The sequence below is a fragment of the Lynx rufus genome, unplaced genomic scaffold, assembly GCF_022079265.1.
Source record: "Lynx rufus isolate CCGP_SWC_20201006 ecotype Redwood Valley unplaced genomic scaffold, mLynRuf1.p SCAF_8, whole genome shotgun sequence".
NCBI classification, from domain to species: Eukaryota; Metazoa; Chordata; class Mammalia; order Carnivora; family Felidae; genus Lynx; species Lynx rufus.
In genome coordinates, this window is record NW_025814896.1 from 121569303 (window position 1) to 121594963 (window position 25661).

A 25661-nucleotide genomic window follows, 5' to 3' on the forward strand; every position below is an offset into this window, starting at 1 on the left:
TCAAACCCACAAACCGTGAGATCACGACCTGAGCCAAAATCAAGAGTCAGATGCTTAACCAACTGGGCCACCCAGATGCCCCAAAATTTAAAATACTTTTAACTTACAGTTTTAGATTTACATTCTATAGAGATACTTGCACAAGCATGTGCAAGGATATATTTATATGGAATATTATTTATAATAGCTCAAACTATGAGACATCTATGTCAACAGTAGGAGAATGGCTAAAATTTGGATGCCAAAATAGTTGTAAAATGGAAATCTCAGTGGCCATTTAAAAATTAGAGGTAAGTTGGGGCGCCTGGGTGGCGCAGTCGGTTAAGCCTCCGACTTCAGCCAGGTCACGATCTCGCGGTCCGGGAGTTCGAGCCCCGCGTCAGGCTCTGGGCTGATGGCTCAGAGCATGGAGCCTGTTTCCGATTCTGTGTCTCCCTCTCTCTCTGCCCCTCCCCCGTTCATGCTCTGTCTCTCTCTGTCCCAAAAATAAATAAAAAACGTTGAAAAAAAAATTTTTTTTTTAAAAAATTAGAGGTAAGTCTGGGAGTGCCTGGGTGGCTCAGTCAGTTAAGCATCCGACTTCAGTTCAGGTCATGATCTTGCAGTCTGTGAGACTGAGCCCCACATCAGACTCTGTGCTGACAGCTCAGAGCCTGGAGCCTGCTTCAGATTGTGTCTCCCTCTCTCGCTGCCTCTCCCCCACTTAGGCTCTGTCTCTCAAAAATGAATAAATGTTAAAAAAAATTTTTTTTAACTAGAGGTAAGTCTGAATTATTATTAATTATGAAGTGAAACGATCATGTAACAATAGGTAAAGGGTGCCTGGGTGGTTCAGTTGGTTGAGCATCCGACTTTGGCCCAGGTCATGATCTCACGGTCTGTGGGTTTGAGCCCCACGTCGGGCTCTGTGCTGACAGCTCAGAGCCTGGAGCCTGCTTCGGATTCTGTGTTTCCCTCTCTCTCTCTGCCCCTCCCCAGTCATGCTCTGTCTCTCTCTCTCTCTCTCTCAAAAATAAGTAAAACATTAAAAAAAATTTTTTTAAACCAATAGGTAAAGTATGATATCATTTTGTGAAAATAAAGTGTATGCCTGAATATTCTTCAAAAAAGTCTGGAAAGATACCAAAAGTTTGACTGTGTTTACTGCTTGGGGATGGGTGTTGAAAGAGGTAGAGAGATATCGTAAGTGGTTAGAGATTTTTACTTTCTACATTATAAATTATTTGCATATGTGTATGTGATCTATAAATAATTCTGTATTCATTGATTTACTTTGCAATAACAAATAATAAAAAATGAACATACGCAGCAGGAAAAAAAACCAAAAACCAAACAACAACAACAAAAAAAAAACCCCACCATGAGATACCATTATACATCTACCAGATTGCCAAAACTTTAAAATCTGACAATGCCCCAGCAACAGCACTGCTAGGAATTTACCCAAGGGATACAGGAGTGCTGATGCATAGAGGCACTTGTACCCCAATGTTTACAGCAGCACTTTCAACAATAGCCAAATTATGGAAAGAGCCTAAATGTCCATCAGCTGACAAATGGATGAAGAAATTGTGGTTTATATACACAATGGAATACTACGTGGCAATGAGAAAAAATGAAATATGGCCTTTTGTAGCAATGTGGATGAAACTGGAGAGTGTTATGCTAAGTGAAGTAAGTCATACAGAGAAAGACAGGTACCAGGTGTTTTCACTCTTATGTGGATCCTGAGAAACTTAACAGAAGACCATGGTGGAGGGGAAGGGAAAAAAAAAAAAAGGGTTAGAGAGGGTGGGACCCAAAACATAAGAGACTCTTAAAAACCAAGAACTGAGGGTTGATGGGGGGTGGGAGAGAGGGGAGGGTGGGTGATGGGTATTGAGGAGGGCACCTGTTGGGATGAGCACTGGGTGTTGTATGGAAACCAATTTGACAATAAATTTCATATTTAAAAATAATAAAAAATAAAATAAAATCTGACAATGCCAAATGCTGGTGGGCATATGGAACAAATGGGATGATTAGAGTGTGGTATTTATATTACCAAATTTTCAGACACATCCCCCTAGGATGCAGAAATTCGACTCTATGTTATACGTCCTGGAGAAACTCATGTGCATGGGCATAGTAACATTGCTTATGATAGAAATGGGAACAACACAAATATCCATCAACAAATGAATGGATAAATAAATTGTGGCACAAGAATACAATAAAATATTACTGAGAAAGTAAAAAGAAATACTAAAATATATTTATATGTGTATCATATATTAAATATATATTAAATAATATAAACTTGTAAGTATATTAAATAATATAGAATGTTTATATATATTTATATGTAAATATATTTATATATGCATAATACACTTATATAAAATTAAGTAGAAAATAGAGGAGCATCCAAACCAAAAGATTAGTCATTGAAAAGACAAACCTCTTTAAAGATCAATCAAGGCAAAAAAGGGAACGTACAAATAATATTAGAAATAAAACTATAGGATATAACCATAGATGCTGAAGAGACTTTAAACATAGGAAGATACTTTTTTAACAACATTTTAAAAGAAATAGTTGGAGCAACTTTTTGCTAATGAATTTGAAAACAGAATAATATAGCTTACTAAAACTGACTCAGGAAAAAATAGAAAACCTGTAGGATTTTTTAAACTGAATCAGCTTAAATTATTCCCACAAAAGAAAACAATAGACCCAGACAATTTTAGTAGTGAGGTCTCTCAATAATTCAAGAAGCAAATGATTTCAGCCTTATATAAACTATTCCAGAGACTGAAAAAGAGAAACACACCCAACTCCTTCAACATCAAAAACTCAGTGACACTACATGAAAGGAAAATTACAAACCAAACTCATTCAAACATAGAAGCAAATATCCTAAACAAAATGTTAGGAAAAGGAATCTAGCAATATATGAAATGATAATATGCCACATCCAAGTTGGGTTTCACTCAAGAATGCAAGATGAGTGTATCAGTTACCTATGCTGCATTAAAAGCAAAACAAAACACCAAAACCAAAATGACAACACTTAGAAACAGTGGCTTGCAAAAGTTTATTATTTCTCACAATACTATGGGTTGGCTGGGCTGGTCTTGCCCGGGTTACTTTCGTGGCTGCAGTCAGCTGGGTTTGGACGGCCTAAGATGACCTTACTCACATATCTGGGACTTCATTTGGGATGTCTGGAAAGGCTGGGATTTGTGGCCTCTCTCTCCATGAGGGCAATCCTGGGCTTTTTCCATGTTGAGAGAAGCATTCTAAGAAGGAGACAGCAAAAGAACAAAATCACTTGAGCCCAAGGGTCAGAAATCACTCAGTGTTTCTCCTGCCACATTCTAATTAAACAAAACACAGGCCAAAGCAGATTCAAGAGGAAGGGACTCCACCTCTTGAGGGGGATGAATACCAAAGTCACATGGCAAAGGAATATAAAGAATGGGAAGAGAGGAGTGTTGTGGCCACCTTTGTAAACAATCTAAACATTGGTTTAATATTAGAAAATCAACTATACCATGTTAAGAGCCAAAAAGCAATACATACACACACACACACACACACACATACATATATACACACATATGTACACATATGTGCATATACACATACATATATATACACATATGTATACACAAACATATATATGTACACACACAGACATACACACACACACACACACACATATATATATATATATATATATATATATATATATATACACATAGATCCTTCTCTTCAATATGTGCAGAAAATGCATTTGGTAAAATCCAATACCCATTAAAGATTTAAACAAAAACACCAAAAGGATTTTCTTAGCCTGGTAACCTGTATCTACGCCAAATAACCTACTCCAAATGTTACAGTGAAATATTGAAAATATTCCCTGCAAGACCTGAAAGAAAACAAGTGTGTCTTTTATCATCACCATTTCTAATTTACCTTATTGTTCTGGAGTGGTTAGCTCACACAATAATGTAAAATAAATAAGCAAATAATCAGAGAAATAGAAACAAAATCTTCATTGTCTGCAGATGATAAAACATTATTAGAATTAATAGGAGTGTTTAGCAAATTTTCAGGAAATCAAATCAAGATTAAAAAATCAAATGCATTTATATTCATTCACCAGCAATAGTAATTAGAAAATGCAAAGATACTATTTTTGTAAGTATCAAAAACTAACACATTTCTGTTTCCAGGTAAGAGGGAGTAAGCTATCCCCTCCTCTCTCTCCCACTGAACACAGCTACAAAACTTGGACAGAATGCATGGAGCAGCTCTTGGATGACCTAAACATAAACAGAAAAAGCTTCTCATTAGCCATCAAGGAAATACAAACTAAAGCCGCAATGAACAATACCACTTTACCCCCTCTAGAATGGCAATAATCAAAAAGAGGCACTAACAAGTGTTGGTAAGGATGTGGGGAAATTGGAGCCCACATACAATGCTGGCAGAAATATAACACAGTACAGCCACAGCCACATATTGAAGAGAACCCTGAGAGAACTGAAACTTGTCCATACAAAACTTTGCACAAAGATGTTTGTAGCAGTCTTATTTGTAATATTTAGAAGTAGGAACAACACAAATGTCCATCAACTAATGAATGGAGAAACAAAATATGGTATATCTGCACAATAGAATATTATTTGGCTGTAAAAAGGAATGAAGAATGGATTCATGCTGGAACATGGATGGACCCTGAAAACGTAATGCTAACTGAAAAAAAAAAAAAAAACAGAGAGAAAAGGCACATATTGTATGATTTCAAAATCTGTATTAGGGTTCTCCAGAGAAGAAACTGGCTCACATGACTGTGTAGACTGGCAAGTTAAAATCGACCAGCAGGCTGGACATTCAGGGAAGAGTTGGTATGGCAGGCTCAAGTCCCTCTTTTTCCAGGGACCTTAGGCTTTTCTTGCTAAGGCCTTCAATAGATGGGATTATGACTTCTAATGGGAATGCGGTTTCTTTCTGAGTTGATAAAAGGATTTGTACCGTCCATATACACTGATTTGTACAGTCAATTTTGCAGTGTAAGAGACAAAAGCATATGCTCAAGAGAATATCACTTCCTGATTCTATGAACTGACAGAAATTTCTCCCATTTAGGAAAAAGACAACTGAGGGAGGGGCAGTGAGGGTGTTAAATGTCATCAGCCTTGGAGCCAGCAGCTTCGGCAGTGACAAGAAGTAGCATCCCTGGCACAAACATCAACAATTTGACACCAGGTATTGGCAGCCTTGGGAACAGAGATCAGTGAGAGTCTGCAGCCGGCAGGGGTGTGGCCTTCAGCTGGCCTCTGAAGGGAGAAGAGAAAGAACAGAAACTTCAAGGCAGCCAAGAGAATAAATTCACAGAACACTTGCAAGATACCACACAGAGATTCCAAGAACTCTTTACGAGGAAACAGAGGCGTTCTTAGAATAGGTGGGGGAAGAGAGAGAGAAACTGCTGTGTGACTACTATTTGGGTCCACACATGGGATATGTGTTTCTTTTCAGGGTTTTTTTTTTTTTTTTGTCTGTTTGTTTTGTTTTTATGAAACCAATGAGTATATCTCTTTTTTAAAAACTTAAGTGGAACAGTTAGCTTACAGAAGAAAATAGTGGAATTCTGCCCCTTTGACTCTCATTCCCAAATTCCCACTACTCTTAAGCAACTTCTTTGAACTTTCTTGGCTGTTTATTCTGGTTTTATCTCCATGTATCTAAACTGTGTGCTTATATAGACTTTTTTTTTTCATTTTTTACTTTAGCTATCATCTGTTGACTTGCTATTATGGTAAATGGAAATTTAGCTCGCTCAAATTATCTCCCTCAAGTACAGGCACACCTTGTTTTACTGTGCTTCATGTTATTGCACTTCACAAATAGTGCATTTTTTTATGAATTGAAGGTCTGTGGTGACCCTGTGTCATGCAAGTCTATTGGCACCATTTTTCCAAGAGCATTTGCTCACTTCATGTCCCAGTGTCATATTTTGGCAATTTTGCAATATTTCAAACTTTTTCATTATTATTACATTTGTTATTGTGATCGGTGATTAGTAATTATGATTCACTGAGAGCTCAGATAATGCCTAGCAATTTTTAGCAGTAAAGTATATTTAAATGAAGGTATGTACTTTTTTAGACACAATGATATGACACATTTAATAGACTACATCATAGTGTAAACATAACTTTTATAAGCCCCAGGAAACCAAAAAATTCATTTGACTCACTTTATTACGATGCTTGCTTTATTGCCATGGTCCAGAACTAAATATATCTAAAGTGCGTCTGTATGTTCACTTAATATTCTTCATTCCCATTTTCCCAAATTTGTTATATTGGCAATTTTGTTTAAATAAATATTATTTAAATATATATAATATATATTAAATATATATTATAGTTTCTACTATTCATAGCTGTGATAGTATATACTATGATAACATTTCCTTTTTGAACTTTATATTTTTTCCAGTATAAATAATTGCTTTGGTTTTTGTTATTTGTTTGCTTAATTTTCCATGTCAAAATCACTAATTCAACTCCAATGGGTCCAACAAAACTAAAAATAATTTTTGAATATATTAAAATACATTGGATACTCTATAAGTTTAGTTTTCTCTCTGGAAGAATCTCTCATGGAGCCCTCTGTCTTCATTCTCTAATTGGTACTGGTTGCTCACTAAGCCTGTTGCCCAGCTGTTATCCTGAAACTTCCCATCACTAAAATCCAGGGTATTTTTTTTCCCCTTACTTATGTGCTGTGTCTTTCTCTTCCTTGCCTTCCTTTTTTACATCATTTAGTATTTCTGAATAAAAGTGTCAGGATTTTACTTGTTTATCTGAGTGATAATTTTCCTGGGTATAGAATTTTAGATTGGATAGGATTTGTCCTCAGAATTCTAAGCCACTGGCTCCATTTTTTCCCTCAGACTAATCTATTGTTCTTTTTTATTTCTCTTTGTTTTTTTTTTTTCCTTTTTCTGAGTCCTGAATTGCCTTTCCTTCCCTTGAATTCTTACTATGGCTTCTTTCTTTCTTTCTTTCTTTCTTTCTTTCTTTCTTTCTTTCGCATTGGTTGTCTTTGTCTTTTTTGTTTGAGTCTTTTTCAAATATTGACTGATCTTTTGTTGTCCATTCAATAGGGCTATTCTGGGGGAAGAAAGCTGAATTTTCTGGCTGGTGGTGGGTACATGGGGATAGAGCTATAAACATTCTGGTTTTCACCTCTCTTGCCACAAAGAGATTCAAAAGAGTGGGTGGAGAGTCATCCTTTACTATAGGGACTTTGTCTTAGTCTCACTCTTTATGGTACCATGCTACTGCTTTGCCCACCACTGTGCTTGTCCCTGAATTGGGGCCTGTCTTTTCAATTTACTCCGATATTAAACCTCCAATTTTCTGCTTTGGGCATAGGAGAGAAATCAGTATGTTATATCAAAGAAAATAGTCAGATATTCTGCATAGGAAAAGATCCTGGAAAAAGGATATCTAACAGTTAAACATAGCAGATTGAACATATGGCACTTATTTCTGTTGCCTCTAGAAACTCTGCTAAAATGAGAATAAAATTTTTGAAATGAATAAACACAGTAAAGAGAGAACACGAACAGCGATGTAGCAGTCAGGGTTCTGGCAGAAAACAGATTGGCACACTCAAATGAGAATTGAATAGAATTTAATAAGAAAACTATTTACAGAGGTGTGGGCAGGATCAAGAGAACCAACAAGGGATGGCGAGGTACATGGGGTCTAACAGCATTTGGAAACTATCACCATCTCTAAGCCTTTAGAGGAAAATGGAAAGAATGACTGCTGAACGTGGTAAAAGCCCTAGACATAGGAGAGAAGAACCCTATAGGAGCCACAGAATTAGGCAGAAGTATTATGCCACAACCAAAAAGACAGTGGCCTTCCAGGGAGCAAGCATGCAGGGAGAAGGCAGCAATGGGAATAAATACTCCTACATCTACAATTCTATCTCCTCCTACTCTCCAGTCTTCTGCCAGCACCTCCAATTAGCTGAATCCAACTGGAAGCCAAAAGTCAAGGGAGCCTATGTCCATTTCTCTGCACACAGAGCAGGGCAAAAAGAGATGGAGAATGGATTTGGAAGAGCAATACAGATAAATAACACAAGCACAGACAAGAGATGTCAACCAATTTTTAGAAGATAATTTTTTTTTAATTTTTAATTTTTTTTTTTTTTGAGAAAGAGAGAGAGAGTGTGAGCAAGGGAGGAGCAGAGAGAGAGGGAGACACAAATTCTGAAACAGGCTCCAGGCTCTGAGCTGTCATCACAGAGCCTGACATGGGGCTTGAACTCACAGACTGTAAGATCATGACCTGAACTGAAGTCGGATGCTTAATGATGGAGCCATCCAGGTGCCCCCCCAAAACATTCTTATATTGCTCTTGATATGCTATCTATTGACTTCATATTATAGAATAGTGGGATTTAGTACACTTAACACCTCCTTCCTTCCCTTCATACTCCCAAAATATTTGTTTCACATTTTTTGTTTAAATCAATATTTATAATATGCTTGTGTTGTTATACTACTGAACTTCGGTTCAGGTCATGATCTCACAGTCTGTGAGTTCAAGCCCCACATCAGGCTCTGTGCTGACAGCTCAGAGCTTGGAGCCTGTTTCAGCTTCTGTGTCTCCCTCTCTTTCTGCCCCTCCCCTGCTCACACTCTGTCTCGCTCTCAAAAAAATAAACATTAAAAAAAAATTTTTTAAAGAATATTTTTGGAAATATAGAATTAAAAACAGAAGAAACAGCTAAAATAATTCAAAATTTTGCTTATAGGGAGCACATTTCAAGGATGGGAATGGTGGTTCAGGGTTCTACTATTATTATAAACCTTATCATCATATTAGACTTTTTCAAATAATGTATGTATTTCACTTTCATAAAAGCTAAAGTAACTTTTAAACAAAGGAAGAAAAGATGTATGTGTTGCCATTAAAATAGTAAGGTTTACTCAGGACTTGGAGAAAAAAAAAAAAAACTGAGGAAATGCCTAAGGGGAAAGACATGTGGTAGAGGACATACTGGATCTCATCAAATCCCTCAGAATTCAGATTTAAAATTAAAAAATTGAAAAAAAATCACTGGAGGGATTCAGAGGCAGATTTGAGCAAACAAAAGAGAGAATCAGTAAACATGAAGATAAGAATGAAAAGTATTGGGTGTGAGGAACAGAAAGAAAAAGACTGAAAAAGACAAACAGAACAGCCAAAAGACACCACTAAACAGACCAGCATACACATTGTGGGAGTCCCAGAAGGAAAAGAGAGAAAAGGATAGAGAGAATATTTGAAGAAATAGTGGCTGAAAACTTGTCAAATTTGATGAAATACATGAATATAAACATCCAAGAAGCTCAGTGAACTATAAGTAAGAAGAACTGAAATGGACCCACATCAAAACATGTTATAATCAAACTTTTAAAAGATGAAAAAAGAATCTTAAAAACAGCAAGAGTGAAGCAATTCACTGCATGCAAGGGAGATGATTGTCAGCAGATTTCTCCTCAGAAATTTTGGAAGCCAATATATTCAAAGTGCTAAAAGAAAAAAAAACTGTCAACCAAGAGTCCTATATCCAGCAAAACTTCTTTTAAAAGTTAAGGAGAAATTGCTACATTACTGGCAAACAAAAGTTGAGAGAATTTGTGACCATTAGACCTACCTTCAATAAATGCTCAATTGGTTGAGCATCTGACTCTTGATTTCGATTCAGATCATGATCCTGAGGGTCATGGGATGGAGCCCTGCATTGGCTCAGCCTGGAGCCTGCTTAAAATTCTCTCTCTCTCCCTCTGCTTGCATGCTGTCTTTCTCTCTCGAAAGAAAGAAAGAAAGAAAGAAAGAAAGAGAAAAAAAAAGAAATGCTCAAGGGAATCCTGCAGGGTGAAATGAAAGGACACTAGATAGTAACTTGAAGCCATATAAAGAAATAGAAACTTCCCTCAATAAAGATAAATATATAGCAATTATAAGAGCTAGTATTATTGTAACAATAGTTTGTAACTCCCATTTTTTGTTTTCTACGTGATTCATGAGACTAATACATTAAAAATATATTAGTCTACAAGCTAGTATTATTGTAACTTTGGTTTATAACTCTACATTTTATTTCCTACATAATTTAAGAGAGTAATGTATTTAAAAGAATTTTTACTTTATGTTTTGGGACATCAACAGTTGAAAGGCGTGGGAATGGAACTTTAAAGGTTCAAAGTTTTATAGGCTATTGAAGTTAATTTGGTATAAATTCAAATTGGAGTGTTTTAAATTTAGGATATTAAATGCAATCCCATGGTAACCACCAAAAAATAGCTATAAAATATACACGAAAGGAAATGAGAAAGGAATTTAAACATTTCACTACCAAAGAAAATCACCTATATACAAAAGAACAGAAGTCCCTCTTTATCAGCAATTACTTTAAATGTAAGTAGATTAAACACTCCAATCAAAAGACAGAGATTGTTCAAATGTATAAGAACACATGATCCAAATATATATTATGTACAAGAGACTCACATTAGATCCAAAGACACAAATAGGTTGAAAATGAAAGGTTGGAGGGGTGCCTGGGTGATTCAGGTGGTTAAGTGTCCAACTTTGGCTCAGGTCATGATTTCATGGTTTATGGGTTCAAGCCCCATGTTGGGCTCTGTACTGATGGCTCAGAGCCTGGAGCCTGCTTCATATTCTGTGTCTCCCTCTCTCTCTCTGCCCCTCCCCCACTAATGCTCTGTCTCTCTCTCTCTCTCAAAATAATAAACAAACATTAAAAAAATTAAAGAAAAAATTTTAAAAAAGAAAATGCAAGGTTTGAAAAAGATATTCCATGAAAATAGTAACCAAAAGAGAGCAAGGGTGACTATACTAATATTAGACAAAATAGACTGTAAGTCAATACATCAAGAAAATACAACAATTATAAGCGTTTACACACCTAATGACAGACCATCAACATATATGAAGCAAAAACTACAAAATTGAAGGGAGAAATAGACAGTTTTATAATAATAGTTGTAGAACAACCCCATTCTCAATAATGGATACAACAACCAGACAGAAGATAAATAAGGAGACAGAAGACTTAAAAAACAAAATAAACCAAGTAGATCTAGCAGACAAATACAGAACATTCTACCCAACAATAGCATACACATTCTTCTCAAGTGCACATGATACAGTTTGCAGGATAGATTATATGTTAGATCACAAATTAAGTCTCAATAGAATTTTTAAAAAAAACTGATATCATACAAAGTATCTTCTCCAGCTACAATAGGATTATCAGGAGTAAAACTGAAAAAGTCACAAATTTGTGGAAGTTAAATAACACTCTCTTAAACAACTAAGAGATCAAAGAAGAAATCACAAGGGAAAAATAGAAAATACTTAAAGAAGAATGAAAATGAAAACACAATATGGCAAAACTTATGGGACACCATGAAAGCATTACTGAGTGGGGGGAGGGGGACAAGAAAGATTTCAAATCAACAACCTAACTTTACAACTTAAGAAACTAGAAAAGTAAGAACAAACTAAACCCTAAGCTAGCAGAAAGAAAAAACTAACAAAGATAAGAGAAAAGATAAATGAAATGAAGAATAGAAAAACATTAGAGAAAATTAATAAAAACAAAAGGTGCTTTTTTCAAAAGAACAACAAAATTGACAAAACTTTAGCTGGACAGACTAAGAAAAAAAAAGCGATGACTCAAAGTACTAAAATCAAAAATAAAAATGGTAACATTACCAATTCTACAGAAACAAAAAGGACTATAGGAGAATACTCTAAACAATTGTACACCAACAATTTGGATAACTAAATGAAATGTACAATTTCCTAGAAACACAAAATCTGCAAAGACTAAATCACAAAGAATAGAAAATCTGAATAGACATGTAACTAGTATGGATGTTGAGTCAGTAATCAAAAAATCTCCTAAAAAGAAGAGCACTGGACCTGATGGCTTTACTGGCAAATTCTATCAAATATTTAAAGAACTAATACAAATCCTTCTCAAACTTTTCCAAGAACCTGAAGACAAGGGAATACTTCATGACTCATTATTTGAGGCCAGCATTACCCTGCTAACAAAGCCAGACAAAGACACTGCAAGAAAATAATACTACAGAGCAATATCTCTTATGAACATTGATGGAAATACCTTCAACAAAATAGTAGCAAAGCAAATTCAGCAGTATATTAAAAGGATTATACACCATGACCAAGTGGGATTTACTTCTGAAATGCAAGGATGGTTCAAAATATGAAAAAATAATCAACGTAATACACCACATTAACAGAATAAAAGAGAAAAGCCACATGAGCATCTCAATTGATGCAGAAAAAGCACTTGACAAAATTCCAATACCCTTTCATGATAAAAACATTCAACAAACTAGGAAAAGAAGTACCTCCATATAATAAGAGCCACATGTGAAAACTTCATAGTGAAAATCATACTGAGTAGTGAAAGACTGATAGCTTTTCTTCTAAGATTAGGAACAAGACAAGGATGCCTGCTTTCACCACTTCTGTTCAACAATGCACTGGAATTTCTAGCCAGAAAAAGAAATAAAAGGCATTTGTATTAGAAAGGAAGAAGTAAAATTATGTCTGTTTGCAGGTGTTATGATCTTATATGTAGAAACCCCAAAGACTCCATACACATACAAAGAAAAAACCCAGTTATAACTAATAAATGAATTCAGCGAAGTAGCAGGATACAAGGTCAACACACAAAAATCAGCCACATTTCTATATACTTACAATGAATAATCTGAAAAAAATTACAAAAACCATTCCATTTATAACAGAATCAAAAAGAATAAAATACTCAGAAACTAACTTATCCAAGGAGGTGAAAGATTTGTACAATGAAAACTATGAAACATTGCTGAAAGAAATTAAAGAAGATATATAAAGGGAAACAACCCATGTTCATGGATTGCCAGATTTAATATTATTAAAATGTCAATAATACCCAAAGCAATCTACAGATTCAATGCAATCCCTATCAAAATCCCACAGCTTTTGCAAAAATAGAAAAACCCATCCTAAAATTTATACAGAATCTCAAAGGACCCTAAACAACCAAAACAATCTTGAAAAAGAGGAATAAAGCTGAAACACACTTTCTGATTTCAAGACATATTACAAAACTAGAGTACTCAAAACATTGTGGTTCTGGTATAAAGACAACCATACAGACCAATGAAATTAAATACAGAGCCAAGAAATAAACCTTATATATATGGTCAAATGATTTTTGACAGGGGTACCAAGATCATTCAATGGAGAAAAAGACAGTCTTTTCTACAAATGGTGCTGGGAAAACTGGATACTCACACGCAAAAGAAAGAAGTTGGGCCCTTACCTAATACCATGTACAAAAATTAACTCAAAATTAGTGGAAGACCTAAATGTAAGACTTAAAACTACAATATTCTTAGAGGAAAACATAGGGCAAAATCATCACAGTGTGGGATTGGCAGTGATTCCTTGGCTATGACAACAAAGGCACAAACAACAAAATAAAAACTAGACAAGTTGGACTTCATGAAACTTTAAAAATTGTGTGTATCAAAAGACAATATCAAGAGAATTAAAAGGCAACCCCCAGAATGAGGGAAAATATTTTCAGAACTATACCTGCTGGGGAGCCTGGATGGTTCAGTCAGTTAAGCATCCGACTCTTGATTTCGGCTCAGGTCATGCATGACCTCACAGCTCATGACTTCAAGTCCTACATCAGCTCCGTGCTGGCAGTATGGAGCCTGCTTATGATTCTCTCTCTCTCCATCTCTCTCTCTGCCCCTCCCCTGGTCATGTATGTTCTCTCTCTCTCTCTCTCTCTCTCAAAATAAATAAATAAACTTAAAAAAAAAAAAAACTACACCTGCTAAGGAATTAGCACCCAGAATATACAGAGAACTCCTATAACTCAACAACAACAAAAACTCAATAACCCAATTCAAAACTGGACAAAGGAAAAAAATATGACAAAGGACTTAAATAAACATTTGTCCTGAGAAGATATACAAATGGCCAACAAGCACACAAAAAGATGCTCAACATCACTAATCATTAGGATAATGCAAATCAAGAGGGAGTTCAGATGGCAGAGCAACATGGAGACCTGGAGGTTGTCTCATCCTGGAAACACAGCTAGATCAGCACCAAACTATTTTGAACACCTAGGAAATTGATCTGAGGATTAACAGAACAATCTGCATAACTTGAGCCACAGAACTCAGGAGGTACACAGTGTGAAGAGGTGAACTGGGGGAGAGAAAAGCTGCAGAGGGTAGGGAGCTATTTTTGCAGAGAGAGGACAGAGAGAAAGGAGGAGAGTATGGTGCATCAGGATTGATGCAAGAAAAACACTCCTCTGAAAGTAGCTGAAGAGAAAGAAAGAGTGAAAACACTCACAGGGGACTGAACAAGAAATCTGTTCCCCAAAACCATTGATGGGAAGAAAGGAGAGGGTTTAAATACCACCAGGATTCTGTAAACAGTGGAGTGCATAGTCTGAAGTTCTGGAGTTCAGTGCCTGGCAGTGTTCTGGTAGAGAAGTGTGCAGGAGCAGGCAGCAGGGTCTGAGGTGTCCAAGTGCCACACGGAGAGAAGCGGTTCCCTTGCTTGGAGTGCATCTGGAACAGGCCATACAGCATCCCCACAGGCAAAGGTCCCAGCGGACCCCAGAGAGCAGCCCCGTTTGCTGGTATTGAGACAAAGACTCCAGAGTGTGGTAAGACCTAGCGCTGGCTGTGTGTTATGGTTTGCCATAATCTCTGAACCTCTGCCGCTGCACGATCACATGAATGTTTTCTGGGACAAGCTGGCACCAAGTCATTGCTCAGCGAGACCCTCCCCCAGAGAGTCGGCAGGTCCAAGCTACAGGGGTCTCTGAAGCATGGGGTTTTGAAACACAACCCCATCTGAGATAAAACTCTTGGAGGGTGTCTCAGGTGGACAGCTTGGACACAGACAGGGTAGAGGTGGGGAGTGAATGGAGACCTGAGACAAAGGAGGGATACTTGATCATGGGTCGGTGAGAGCACAAAGTTCCCGTGCCAGAGACTAGGGAACTGGGTGAAGCCATTTCCACCTCTCCCACGCACATGCACACACACAGGAGCATGCATGCCACACTGATCCACCCCAGTAAGCTAAGCAGTGCCACCTAGTGGAGAACCCAACTGCACCCTCCAGCACATCCCTTAGAAGACTAGCACAAGTTACTCCACCTGCTTAGTGTAGGGACTATAAAAAGTTTCATAGTTTCAGTTCTAGGGGCAAATGGATGTAATGCCATTCCGGTTTCATTGTTTGCTGGTTTGTTTATTTGTTCATTTTCTTTGCTTCTGTTTTTGCTTAAATTGTTTTCTTTTTTTCTTTCTTTTCTTCCTCATTCTTGGATACAGAAAGAGAAAATTTTATTTTTTTTTACTTTATTTTTTATTTCTTTTAATTTTTTATTGTATTTTCTTTATTTCATTCTATTCTATTTTACTATATATTTTTTTATTTTAAATTTTTCTTATTTTTCCTTTCTTTCTCTTTTTTCCCTGTTCTATCAAGCTTCTTTCAACAAGCAGACCAAAATACACTTAGAATCTAGCATCCTTTATTTGACTTTTTGCATTGTTTTTAATTTTTTTAATTTTAATTTTTTGTTTTATTAATTATTTTCTTCCTCCAAAATGACAAAATGAAGGAATTTACCCCCCCCCAAAAAAAAACCAGGAAGAGATGACAACCAGTGACTTAATCAACATAGATGTAAGCAAGATGTCTGAACTAGAATTTAGAACCACGATAATAAGAATACTAGCTGGGGGGCACCTGGGTGGCTCAGTCAGTGAGCATCTGATTTCAGCTCAGGTCATGATCTCACGGCTTGGGAGTTCGAGCCCTGCGTCAGGCTCTGTGCTGACAGCTCAGAGCCTGGAGTCGTTTTCAGATTCTGTGTCTCCCTCTCTACCTGCCCCTCCCCCACTCACACTCTATCTCTCTGTCTCTCTGTCTCTGAAAAATAAACAGTAAAAAGAAATTTTTTTTAAACGATACAAGCTGGGGTTGAAAAAAGCATAGAATCCCTTTATTTGGACATAAATGAAGTAAAATCTAGTCAGGACAAAATTAAAAATGCTATAACCGAGATGCAATCTCAAATGGATGCTATGGACAAAGCACAGCAGAGAATCTGTGATACAGAAGACAAAATTATGAAGAATAATGAAGCAGAAAAAAAGAGTGAAATTAAGGTAAAAGAGCACAATACAAGACTTAGAGAACTCAGTGACTTATTAAAAAGGAATAACATCCGAATCATAGGAGTCAGAAGATGAAGAGAGAGAAAAAGGGGCAGAAGGTTTATGTGAGCAAATTATAGGGGAAAACTTTTCTAATCTGAGGAAGGACACAGACATCAAAATCCAAGAAGCACAGAGAACTCCCATTAGATTCAACAAAAACTGACCAAGGCATATCATAGTCAAATTCACAAAATACAGAGATAAGGAAAGACTTATGAAAGCAGCAACGGAAAAAAGTCTTAACCTATAAGGGAAGATAGATCAGGTTCACAGCAGACCTACCCACAGAAACTTGGCAGACCAGAAAGGAGTGGCAGGATATATTCAACATGCTGAATTGGAAAAATATGCAGCCAAGAATTCTTTATCCAGCAAGACTGTCATTCAAAATAGAAGGAGAAGGGCGCCTGGGTGGCTCAGTCGGGTAAGCGTCCGACTTTGGCTCAGGCCATGATCTCATGGTTTGTGGGTTTGAGCCCTGTGTCAGGCTGTATGCTGACAGCTTGGAGCCTGGAGCCTGCTTCGGATTCTGTGTCTCCTTCTCTCTCTGCCCCTCCCCCCACTCACTCTGTCTCTCTCTCTCTCCCTCTCAAAAATAAACATTAACTTTTTTTTTTTTTCAAAATAAAAGGAGAGAGAACGAGTTTCCCAGACAAACAAAAACTAAAGGAGTTCATGACCACTAAACCAGCCTTGCAAGAAATTTTAAAGGGGATTCTTTGAGTGGAGAAAAGACCAAACAAAACAAAAAAGACCAAAGGCAACAAAGACTAGTAAGGACCAGAGAACATCATCAGAAACACCAACTCAACAGCCAACACAATAGCACTAAATTCATATCTTTCAGGGGCGCCTGGGTGGCGCCGTCGGTTAAGCGTCCGACTTCAGCCAGGTCACGATCTCGCGGTCCAGGAGTTCGAGCCCCGCGTCAGGCTCTGGGCTGATGGCTCAGAGCCTGGAGCCTGTTTCCGATTCTGTGTCTCCCTCTCTCTCTGCCCCTCCCCCGTTCATGCTCTGTCTCTCTCTGTCCCAAAAATAAATAAAAACATTGAAAAAAAAAAACTTTAAATTCATATCTTTCAGTACTCACTCTAAATGTCAATGGACTAAACGCTCCCATCAAAGACATAGGGTATCAGAATTGATAAGAAAACAAGCCACTGTCTACATGCTGCTTACAAGAGACTCATTTTAGACCTAAAGAAACCTGCAGATTGAAAGTAAGGGGATGGAGAACTGTCTACCATGCTAATGGTTGTCAAAAGAAAGCTGGAGCAGCCATACTTCTATCAGACAAACAAGATTTTAAAATAAAGACTAACAAGAGATGAAAAAGGGTATTATTTCATAATTAAGGGATCTATCCACCAAGAAGATCTAACAATTGTAAATACTATGCCCCCAATGTGAAAGAACCCAAATATATAAATCAATCACAAACATACATAAACTCATTGATAATAATACCGTAATAGTAGGGGACTTCAACACCCCACTTACAACAATGGTCAGATAATCTAAGCAGAAAATCAACAAGGAAAAAAATGGCTTTGAATGACACACTGGGCCAGATGGACTTAATAGATATATTCAGAACATTTCATCCTAAAGCAGAAGAATACACATTCTTCTCAAGTGCACATGGAACATTCTCCAGAACAGATCACATACAGGGTCACAAATCATCCCTCAACACGTATGAAAAGATCAAGATCATACCTCGCATATTTTCAGACCACAACCCTATGAAACTCAAAAACAACCACAAGAAAAAATCTGGAAAGGCCATGAATACTTGGAGATTAAAGAACATCCTACTAAAGATGAATGGATCAACCAAGAAATTAAATAGGAAATTAAAAAGTTCATGGAAGCCAATGAAAATGAACACATGACTGCCCAAAACCTCTGGGATACCAAGGGCAGTCATAAGAGAGAAGTATATAGCAATCCAGGCCTTCCTAAAGAAGAAAGGTCTCAAATACACAGCCTAACCTTACACCTAAAAGAGCTGGAAAAAGAACAGCAAATAAAGCCCAAAACCAGCAGAAGAAGGGAAATAATAAACATTAGAGCAGAAATCAATGATATCAAAATTTAAAAAAAAAAAGTAGAACAGATCAATGAAACCAGCTAGTTCTTTGAAAGAAGCTGGTTCTTTGAAAGAATTAAATTGCTAAACCTTTAGCCAGATTGATGAAAAAGCAAAAGGAAAGGACCCAAATAAATAAAATCATGAATGAAAGAGGAGAGATCACAACGAACACCACAGAAATACAAACAATAATAAGAGAATTTTATAAGCAATTATATGCCAACAAATTGCACAATCTGGAAGAAATGGACAAATTCCTAGAAACATATAAGCTACCAAAACTGAAACAGGAAAAAATAGAAAATTTGAACAGACCCATAACCAGTAAAGAAACTAAATCAGTAATCAAAAATCTCCCAACAAACAAAAGTCCAGAGCTGGATGGCTTTCCAGGGGAATTTTACCAAACATTTAAAGAAGTGTTAACACCTATTCTTTTGAAGCTGTTCCAAAAAATAGAAATGGAAGAAAAACTTCCAAACTCAGTCTATAAGGCTTCCAAAATCAGACAAAGACCCCACTAAAAAGGAGGACTACAGACCAACTTCCCTGAACATGGATGCAAAAATTCTCAACAAGACACTAGCAAACCAGATCCAACAATACATTAAGAATTATTCACCACGACCAAGTGGGATTTATTCCTCGGATGCAGGGCTGGTTCAGTATCTGCAAATCAATCAATGTGATACATCACATTAATAAAAGAAAGGATAAGAACCACATGATCCGCTCAATACAGGCTGAAAAAGCATTTGACAAAATACATCATCCTTTCTTGATAAAAAAAAAAAAAACTCAAGGAAGTAGGGATAGAAGGATCATATCTCAAGATCATAAAGGCCATATATGAAAGACCCACCGCTAATATCATCCCCAATGGGAAAAAACTGAGAGCTTTCCCCCTAAAGCCAGGAACATGACAGGGATGTCCATTCTCACCACTGTTATTCAACATCATTTTGGAAGTCCTAGCCTCAGCAATCAGACAACAAACACAAAGAAATAAAAGGCATCCAAATCGGCAAGTAGGAAGTCAAATTTTCACTTCTCACAGATGACATGATACACTATGTAGAAAACCCAAAGACTCTACCAAAAAACTACTAGAACTGATACATGAATTGAGCAAAGTTGCAAGATATAAAATCAATGTACAGAAATTGGTTGCATTTCTATACACCAATAATAAAGCAGCAGAAAGAGAAATCAAGGAATTGATCCCATTTGCAATTGCACCAAAAACCATAAGATACCTAGGAATAAACCTAACAAAAGAGGTGAAAATCTATACACTTAAAACTATAAAGAGCTTATGAAAGAAAATGATGACACAAAAAATGGAAAAATATTCCATGCTCATTGATTGGAAGAACAAATATTGTTAAAATGTCAATACTACCCAAAGCAATCTGCACATTTAATGCAATCCATATCAAAATAACACCCACATTCTTCACAGAGCTAGAACAAACAATCCTAATATTTGTATGGAATACAAAAGCCCCTGAATAGCGAAAGCAATCCTGAAAAAGAAAACCAAAGCTGGAGGCACCACAATTCTGGACTTTAAGCTGCAGTCATCAAGACAGTATAGTACTGGCACAAGAACAGACAATAGATCATGGAACAGAATAGAGAACCCAGAAATGTACCCACAAATGTATAGCCAACTAATTTTTGACAAAGCAGGAAAGAATATCCAATGTAAAAAAGACAGTCTCTTCAGCAAATGGTGTTGGGAAAGCTGGACATCGACATGCGGAAGAATGAACCTGGACCACTTTCTTACACCACACACAAAAATAAACTCAAAATGGATGAAAGACCTAAACATAAGCCAGGAAGCCATCAAAATCCTAGAGGAGAGAACAGGAAACAACCTCTTTGACCTTGGCTGCAGCAACTTCTTACCTGACATATCTCCACAGGCAAGAGAAACAAAAGCAAAAATGAATTATTGGGACCTCATCAAGATAAAAGCTCTGCACAGCAAAGGAAACAATCAACAAAACTAACATTCCTTTGGTTGAAGGAATGGGAGAAGGTATTTGCAAATGACATATCAGATAAAGGGTTAGTATCCAAAATCTATAAAGAACTTATCAAACTCAACACCCAAAAAGCAAATAATCTAGTGAAGAAATGGGCAAAAGACATGACTGGACACTTTTCCAAAGAAGACATCTAGATGGCTAATAGACACATGAAAAGGTGCTCAACATCACTCATCGTCAGAGAAATACAAATCAAAACCACAATGAAATACCACCTCACACCTGTCAGAATGGCTGAAATTAACAACTCAGACAACAACAGATGTTGGCAAGGATGCAGAGAAAGAGGAACACTTTTGCACGGTTGGTGGGAATACAAACTGGTGCAGCCACTCTGGAAAACAGTATGGAGTTTCCTCAAAAAATTAAAAATAGAACTACCCTAGGACACAGCAATTGCACTACTGGGTATTCATCCAAAGGATAACTAAATAAAGGATACAGGAGTGCTGATTCAAAGGGGTACATGCACCCCAATCCTTATAGCAGCACTATCAACAATAGCCAAAGTATGGAATGAGCCCCAATGTCCCTTGACTGATATATGGATAAAGGAAATGTGATATATATATACAATGGAATATTACTTGATGATTAAAAAAAATGAAATCTTACCATTTGCACAAAGTGGATGGAACTATTGTATATTATGCTAAGTAAAATAAGTCAGAGAAAGACAAATATATGATTTTCACTCATATGTGGAATTTAGGATACAAAACAGATGAACTTAAGAGAAGAGAAGAAAAATAATATAAAAACAGAGAGGGAGACAAATTATAAGAGCCTCTTAAACACAGAGAACAAACTGGGTTGCTGGCAGGGTGTTGGGTGGGAGGAAAGACTAAATGGGCAAGGGGCATTAAGGAGGACACTTGTTGGGATGAGCACTGGGTGTTTTATGAAGTGATGAATCACTAAATTCTATTCCTGAAATTATTAATACAGTATATGTTAACTAACTTCGATTTAAATTTTTAAAAAAGGATAATGCAAACCTACAATGAGATACCATCTCACATCCTTTAGGTTGGCAACTATCAAAAAAAGAGAAAATAACAAGTGTCGGCAATGTTGTGGAGAAGTTGAAACATTGCTGGTGGGAATGCAAAATGGTCCAGTTGTGGAAAACAGTTTGGTGGCCTTAAAAAAGTTAAACACAGATTTACTGTATGACCCTGCAATTCCACCTTAAGGGATACACCCAAAAGAACTGAAAACAGGAACTCAAACAAATAGTTGTATGCCAGTGTCCACTGTAGCATTATTCACAATAGTCAACGGGTAGACACAACCTACGTATCCATCAATAGACAAAAGGATAAACAAATTGTGGTATATACATACAATGTAATATTATTTAGCCAAAAAAAGAATGAAGTTCTGATACATGCTGCAATACGGAGGAACTTTGAAAACATACTAAATGAAATAAGCCAGACACAAAGGAAAAATGATTGATGCAACCTACATGAAATATCTAGAATAAGGAAATTCATAGAGACAGAAAGTAGGTTAGAAATTACCAAGTGATAGGATGCCTGGCTGGCTCAGTCAGTAGGGCATGTGCCTCTTGATTTCAGGGTCATGAGTTCAAGTCCCGTATTGGGTATAGAGCCTACTTAAGAAAAAATTACTAGGGGCTGGGGGAATGGGGAGAACAAGGAATTATTGCTTAATGAATACAGAGTTTTTGTTGGAGGTAATAAAAAGTTCGGAAAATAGATAGTGGTGGGAACTACACGACATTGTGAGAATAATTCATGCCACTGAATTTTATACTTAAAAATGATTAAAGTGGCAAATTTTATGTTATGTATATTTTACCACAATAAAGGTTAAAGCTATGGAAAATAGACAAAAAAAACGGTGAAATTATAGCTTCTATGCCACCATTTATTATCTCAAGTCTACTTCCTTTCTGCAGATTAACATTAAATATTTGCTTACAACTGTAGTTTATACGATTTATAAGGGGCTTGGTTGTAAAATATTCTAAGAATATATCTGCTTGAGAAACTCTGGCATACAAGGCAAAGTTTCTTAAAATGTGTTCTGAGGATCACCTGCATCAGAGCCACCTTAGGATGCTTGATAAAAAGTAGATTCCTAGCAAACCAGAAAATTTGGGAATAAAGCCTATGAATGTGCATTTTAAACATGCTTCCAAAGAGAAATTATGCTTAGATCTTGGGCAATCATATTGATGCACACTTGGTCAGGTTTTCTAAATTTGGTGCAAAAGGCCTGTTCCTGATGGCTCCCTAGAACTATGGAAAGGTGAGGATATTTGAGAGACTTGGGCTAAATTAATCCAACTTTGGAGTAGCTGAAGGAATAAATAAGACCCCTCTATTAAGACTGAATGGAGCACCTGGGTGGCTCAGTTGAACGTCCGACTTCAGCTCAGGCCATGATCTGTCTCGTGGGTTCATGCCCCGCATCAGGCTCTATGCTGACGGCTCAGAGCCTGGAGCCTGCTTCGGATTCTGTGTCTCCCTCTCTCTCTGCCCCTCCCCTGCTCACGATCGGTATCGGTCTCTCTCTCTCTCTCTCTCTCTCTCAAAATAAATAAACATTAAAAAAAAATTTAAAAAGACTAAACAGAGTAAGATTTTTTTTTAAGGGAGAAGGAAAGCGTTTTCTATGTAATTGAGGATTTAGATTCAGGGATTAAATAAGGGAAGGGTGTATACTGTGTTCTGTTTTCAGAGGGAAAGGCTGGCATGCTACATTATTATAGTGTGCTCATTGTGAATGTAACTTTGTCTGAGGAGTCTGATTACAGCATCATGTGCCATAACTAAATGAGACATCAAGTGGAGAAACGCCTTCTCAAGAAGCATATAGCACTGGTTTTCAATATTAGTGTGCACAAGAATTGCCTCACCACCCCCATCCCACCCCCTGAAAATTATGATTCAGAGGTTTGGGGCGGGACCCAGAAATCTTCATTTTAAAGAAACACTCTAGCATATTTTCGTGCACGTGGTCCACAGAGCACACTTGGAAAAACAGTTGGGCTACATTTGAGAGACTGTCTTTACCTAACTCTGGCTCCCTGGATAGAACATCAAAGGAACCTTTGTAAAAGGGCTGAACTACCTATCCACTTCATGAGTCCCAAGGGGAGAGCTAGAAAGGGCTAAAGAATCAGCAGCATGATGGTACAGACAGGACATTTCTGATACTCTGCTAAGCTTCCTGGAGAGGGAAAGCAACACTCTAAGTTTCCTTACTTTAACACCAAAACACCAGCAACAACAACAACCCCCCCCCCCCCACGCAGGTAATTTACCAGTCAGTGCTGGATGCTCATTCTAACCACTAGAGGGAGCCCAAGGATTTCCACACACAAACCCCATTCCCTAGCAAGGAGAAATTTAACACAGGGTCAAGGTCTTTGAGGGGCTTTATTGCTAAGGTGGAGCAAAATATAGTAGGAGCTAAAGGTTAAAAGCATTTCATTACACATGGAATGTCTTTTCTTTCTGGCTCCTCTTTAAATTTTTGCATCTTAAAAAAAAAAAAAGTGGTTTTCTGAGGTAGCCCAGGCTGGATTTGCCACAGTTGTTAAAGAAAAAATTATTCTAAAAATATTGTAGACTTCAAAGTTGCTAAGAGAATAAATCTTAAAAGTTCTCAGCACACCAAAAAAAAGTACCATGTGAGATGTTATTCATTTCACAATATAAACATGTATAAGAAGCATCACATTGTATACCTTAAATCTACACAATGTTTTATGACAATTATATCTCAATAAATGTGAGAAAAAATGAAAAATTATTCTGACCCTTGTTAAAATGGTAAGAAAGACTTTATTCACGAATGTTGTAATAGTATCAATACTATCAAATGGGGGGAAACATCAGGCTGAACTCTGAATATGATAAGGACAAGTGGGTATCGATGGCCATGGAACAGAGTGAATGGGTCACTGGTTGGAAAATTACTAGAGAAGACACCAAGAGTAAGGGGTTTCGTGCTAAACTGACTTAGCAGGATTCTAAGGCAGGCCAAGGACTTAAGACTCAAAGGTGGGGAATGAAGAACTTGATCAGATATAGAGGCTGATCAGATATCACAGGTGAGGGATTCTCTCTCAACTGACTTTGTGGGATTCTTGCTAAAACTGGGCTGTGCAGACCAGGCAAGGGGCCTTGAAAGGGAGGCCAAAGTTGAGGTCCAGTCAGGAAGAGGGCACAGAGGAATCCAACTAAAGCTTGGTCAAGGAGAGAGTCTTTGTTGGGGTTTATGGAGAAAGGGTCCTTTTTCTCCTAGGTATCCTTTTCCATCCTTTTCCTTGCCCTTCCCAGGATAAGATCAAAGTATGGCCCCCGAGGGCAAAGGACCTGTAAGGCCTGTTTTTTACTTAGCCTTGGATCTTGAAGTCCTGCCTGGCTTAACAGAAACTTAGAATAGCAATTGGACCAAATTCCCAGCCGGTAAAAGAGTAAATAATGTCCTTATCCTCTATTCAGGCATTTTTTCTCAGAGATCTAGTGGGGTGTCCTGTCCATCTGGATGGCTGGTGGAGTATTTGGGAATCCAAAATCCAAAATCTCTCTTTTACACACACAACTAACCTTGATGATGTATAACTGAATATACAGAAAATATATATACCACATGTGAACATCCAATCTGATTTAGAAAATACATATCTAAATACCAAAGCCCCTTTATCTTTATAGACCTAGAAAATAGATTGAATCATATTCCCAAACTTAATCTAAGACTCCCTAGAATGTGTCATAAAAAACAAAAATTGAATGAACTATAGAATAATCCAATCATTAAGACAGTTCTGTGTGTGCTCTTCCATTCAGTGGAGAAGTAGAGAAGGCCTAGAGTGTGCCAGGCAATATACTTGTTACCTTATCACTTGAAATAAACTTACGAAAGAGATTATATGTCCCCTTAAAGATGAGGAAAAGACTCAGAAAGACTATATATAACCACTCCAAGGTAAAACTGGTGGAAAGGCATAACCAGAAGTTTAATTGAGGTCTGGGTTTAGAATCTCATTTAAAAATTATTTCTATCGTTTTGAAGTAGAATATTCTAAATTGAAATGGGATCGTACACATGCATTGTAACCTATTTTTTCCAAATGATATGCCATGAA

The 25661-nt window shown here is 37.1% G+C and overlaps 1 protein-coding gene across 1 annotated transcript in view; it reads right to left on the reverse strand.

The window, feature by feature from the left end:
• Positions 1-3066: 3066 nt before the first annotated feature.
• Positions 3067-25661, reverse strand: part of LOC124503980 (translation initiation factor IF-2-like) — a 49737-nt gene continuing 27142 nt past the window's right edge. The window contains exon 3 of the mRNA XM_047069228.1: positions 3067-3281. Coding sequence (XP_046925184.1) covers positions 3194-3281 — 88 coding nt within the window. The 3' untranslated portion in view covers positions 3067-3193. The remainder of the gene's footprint in view (positions 3282-25661) is intronic.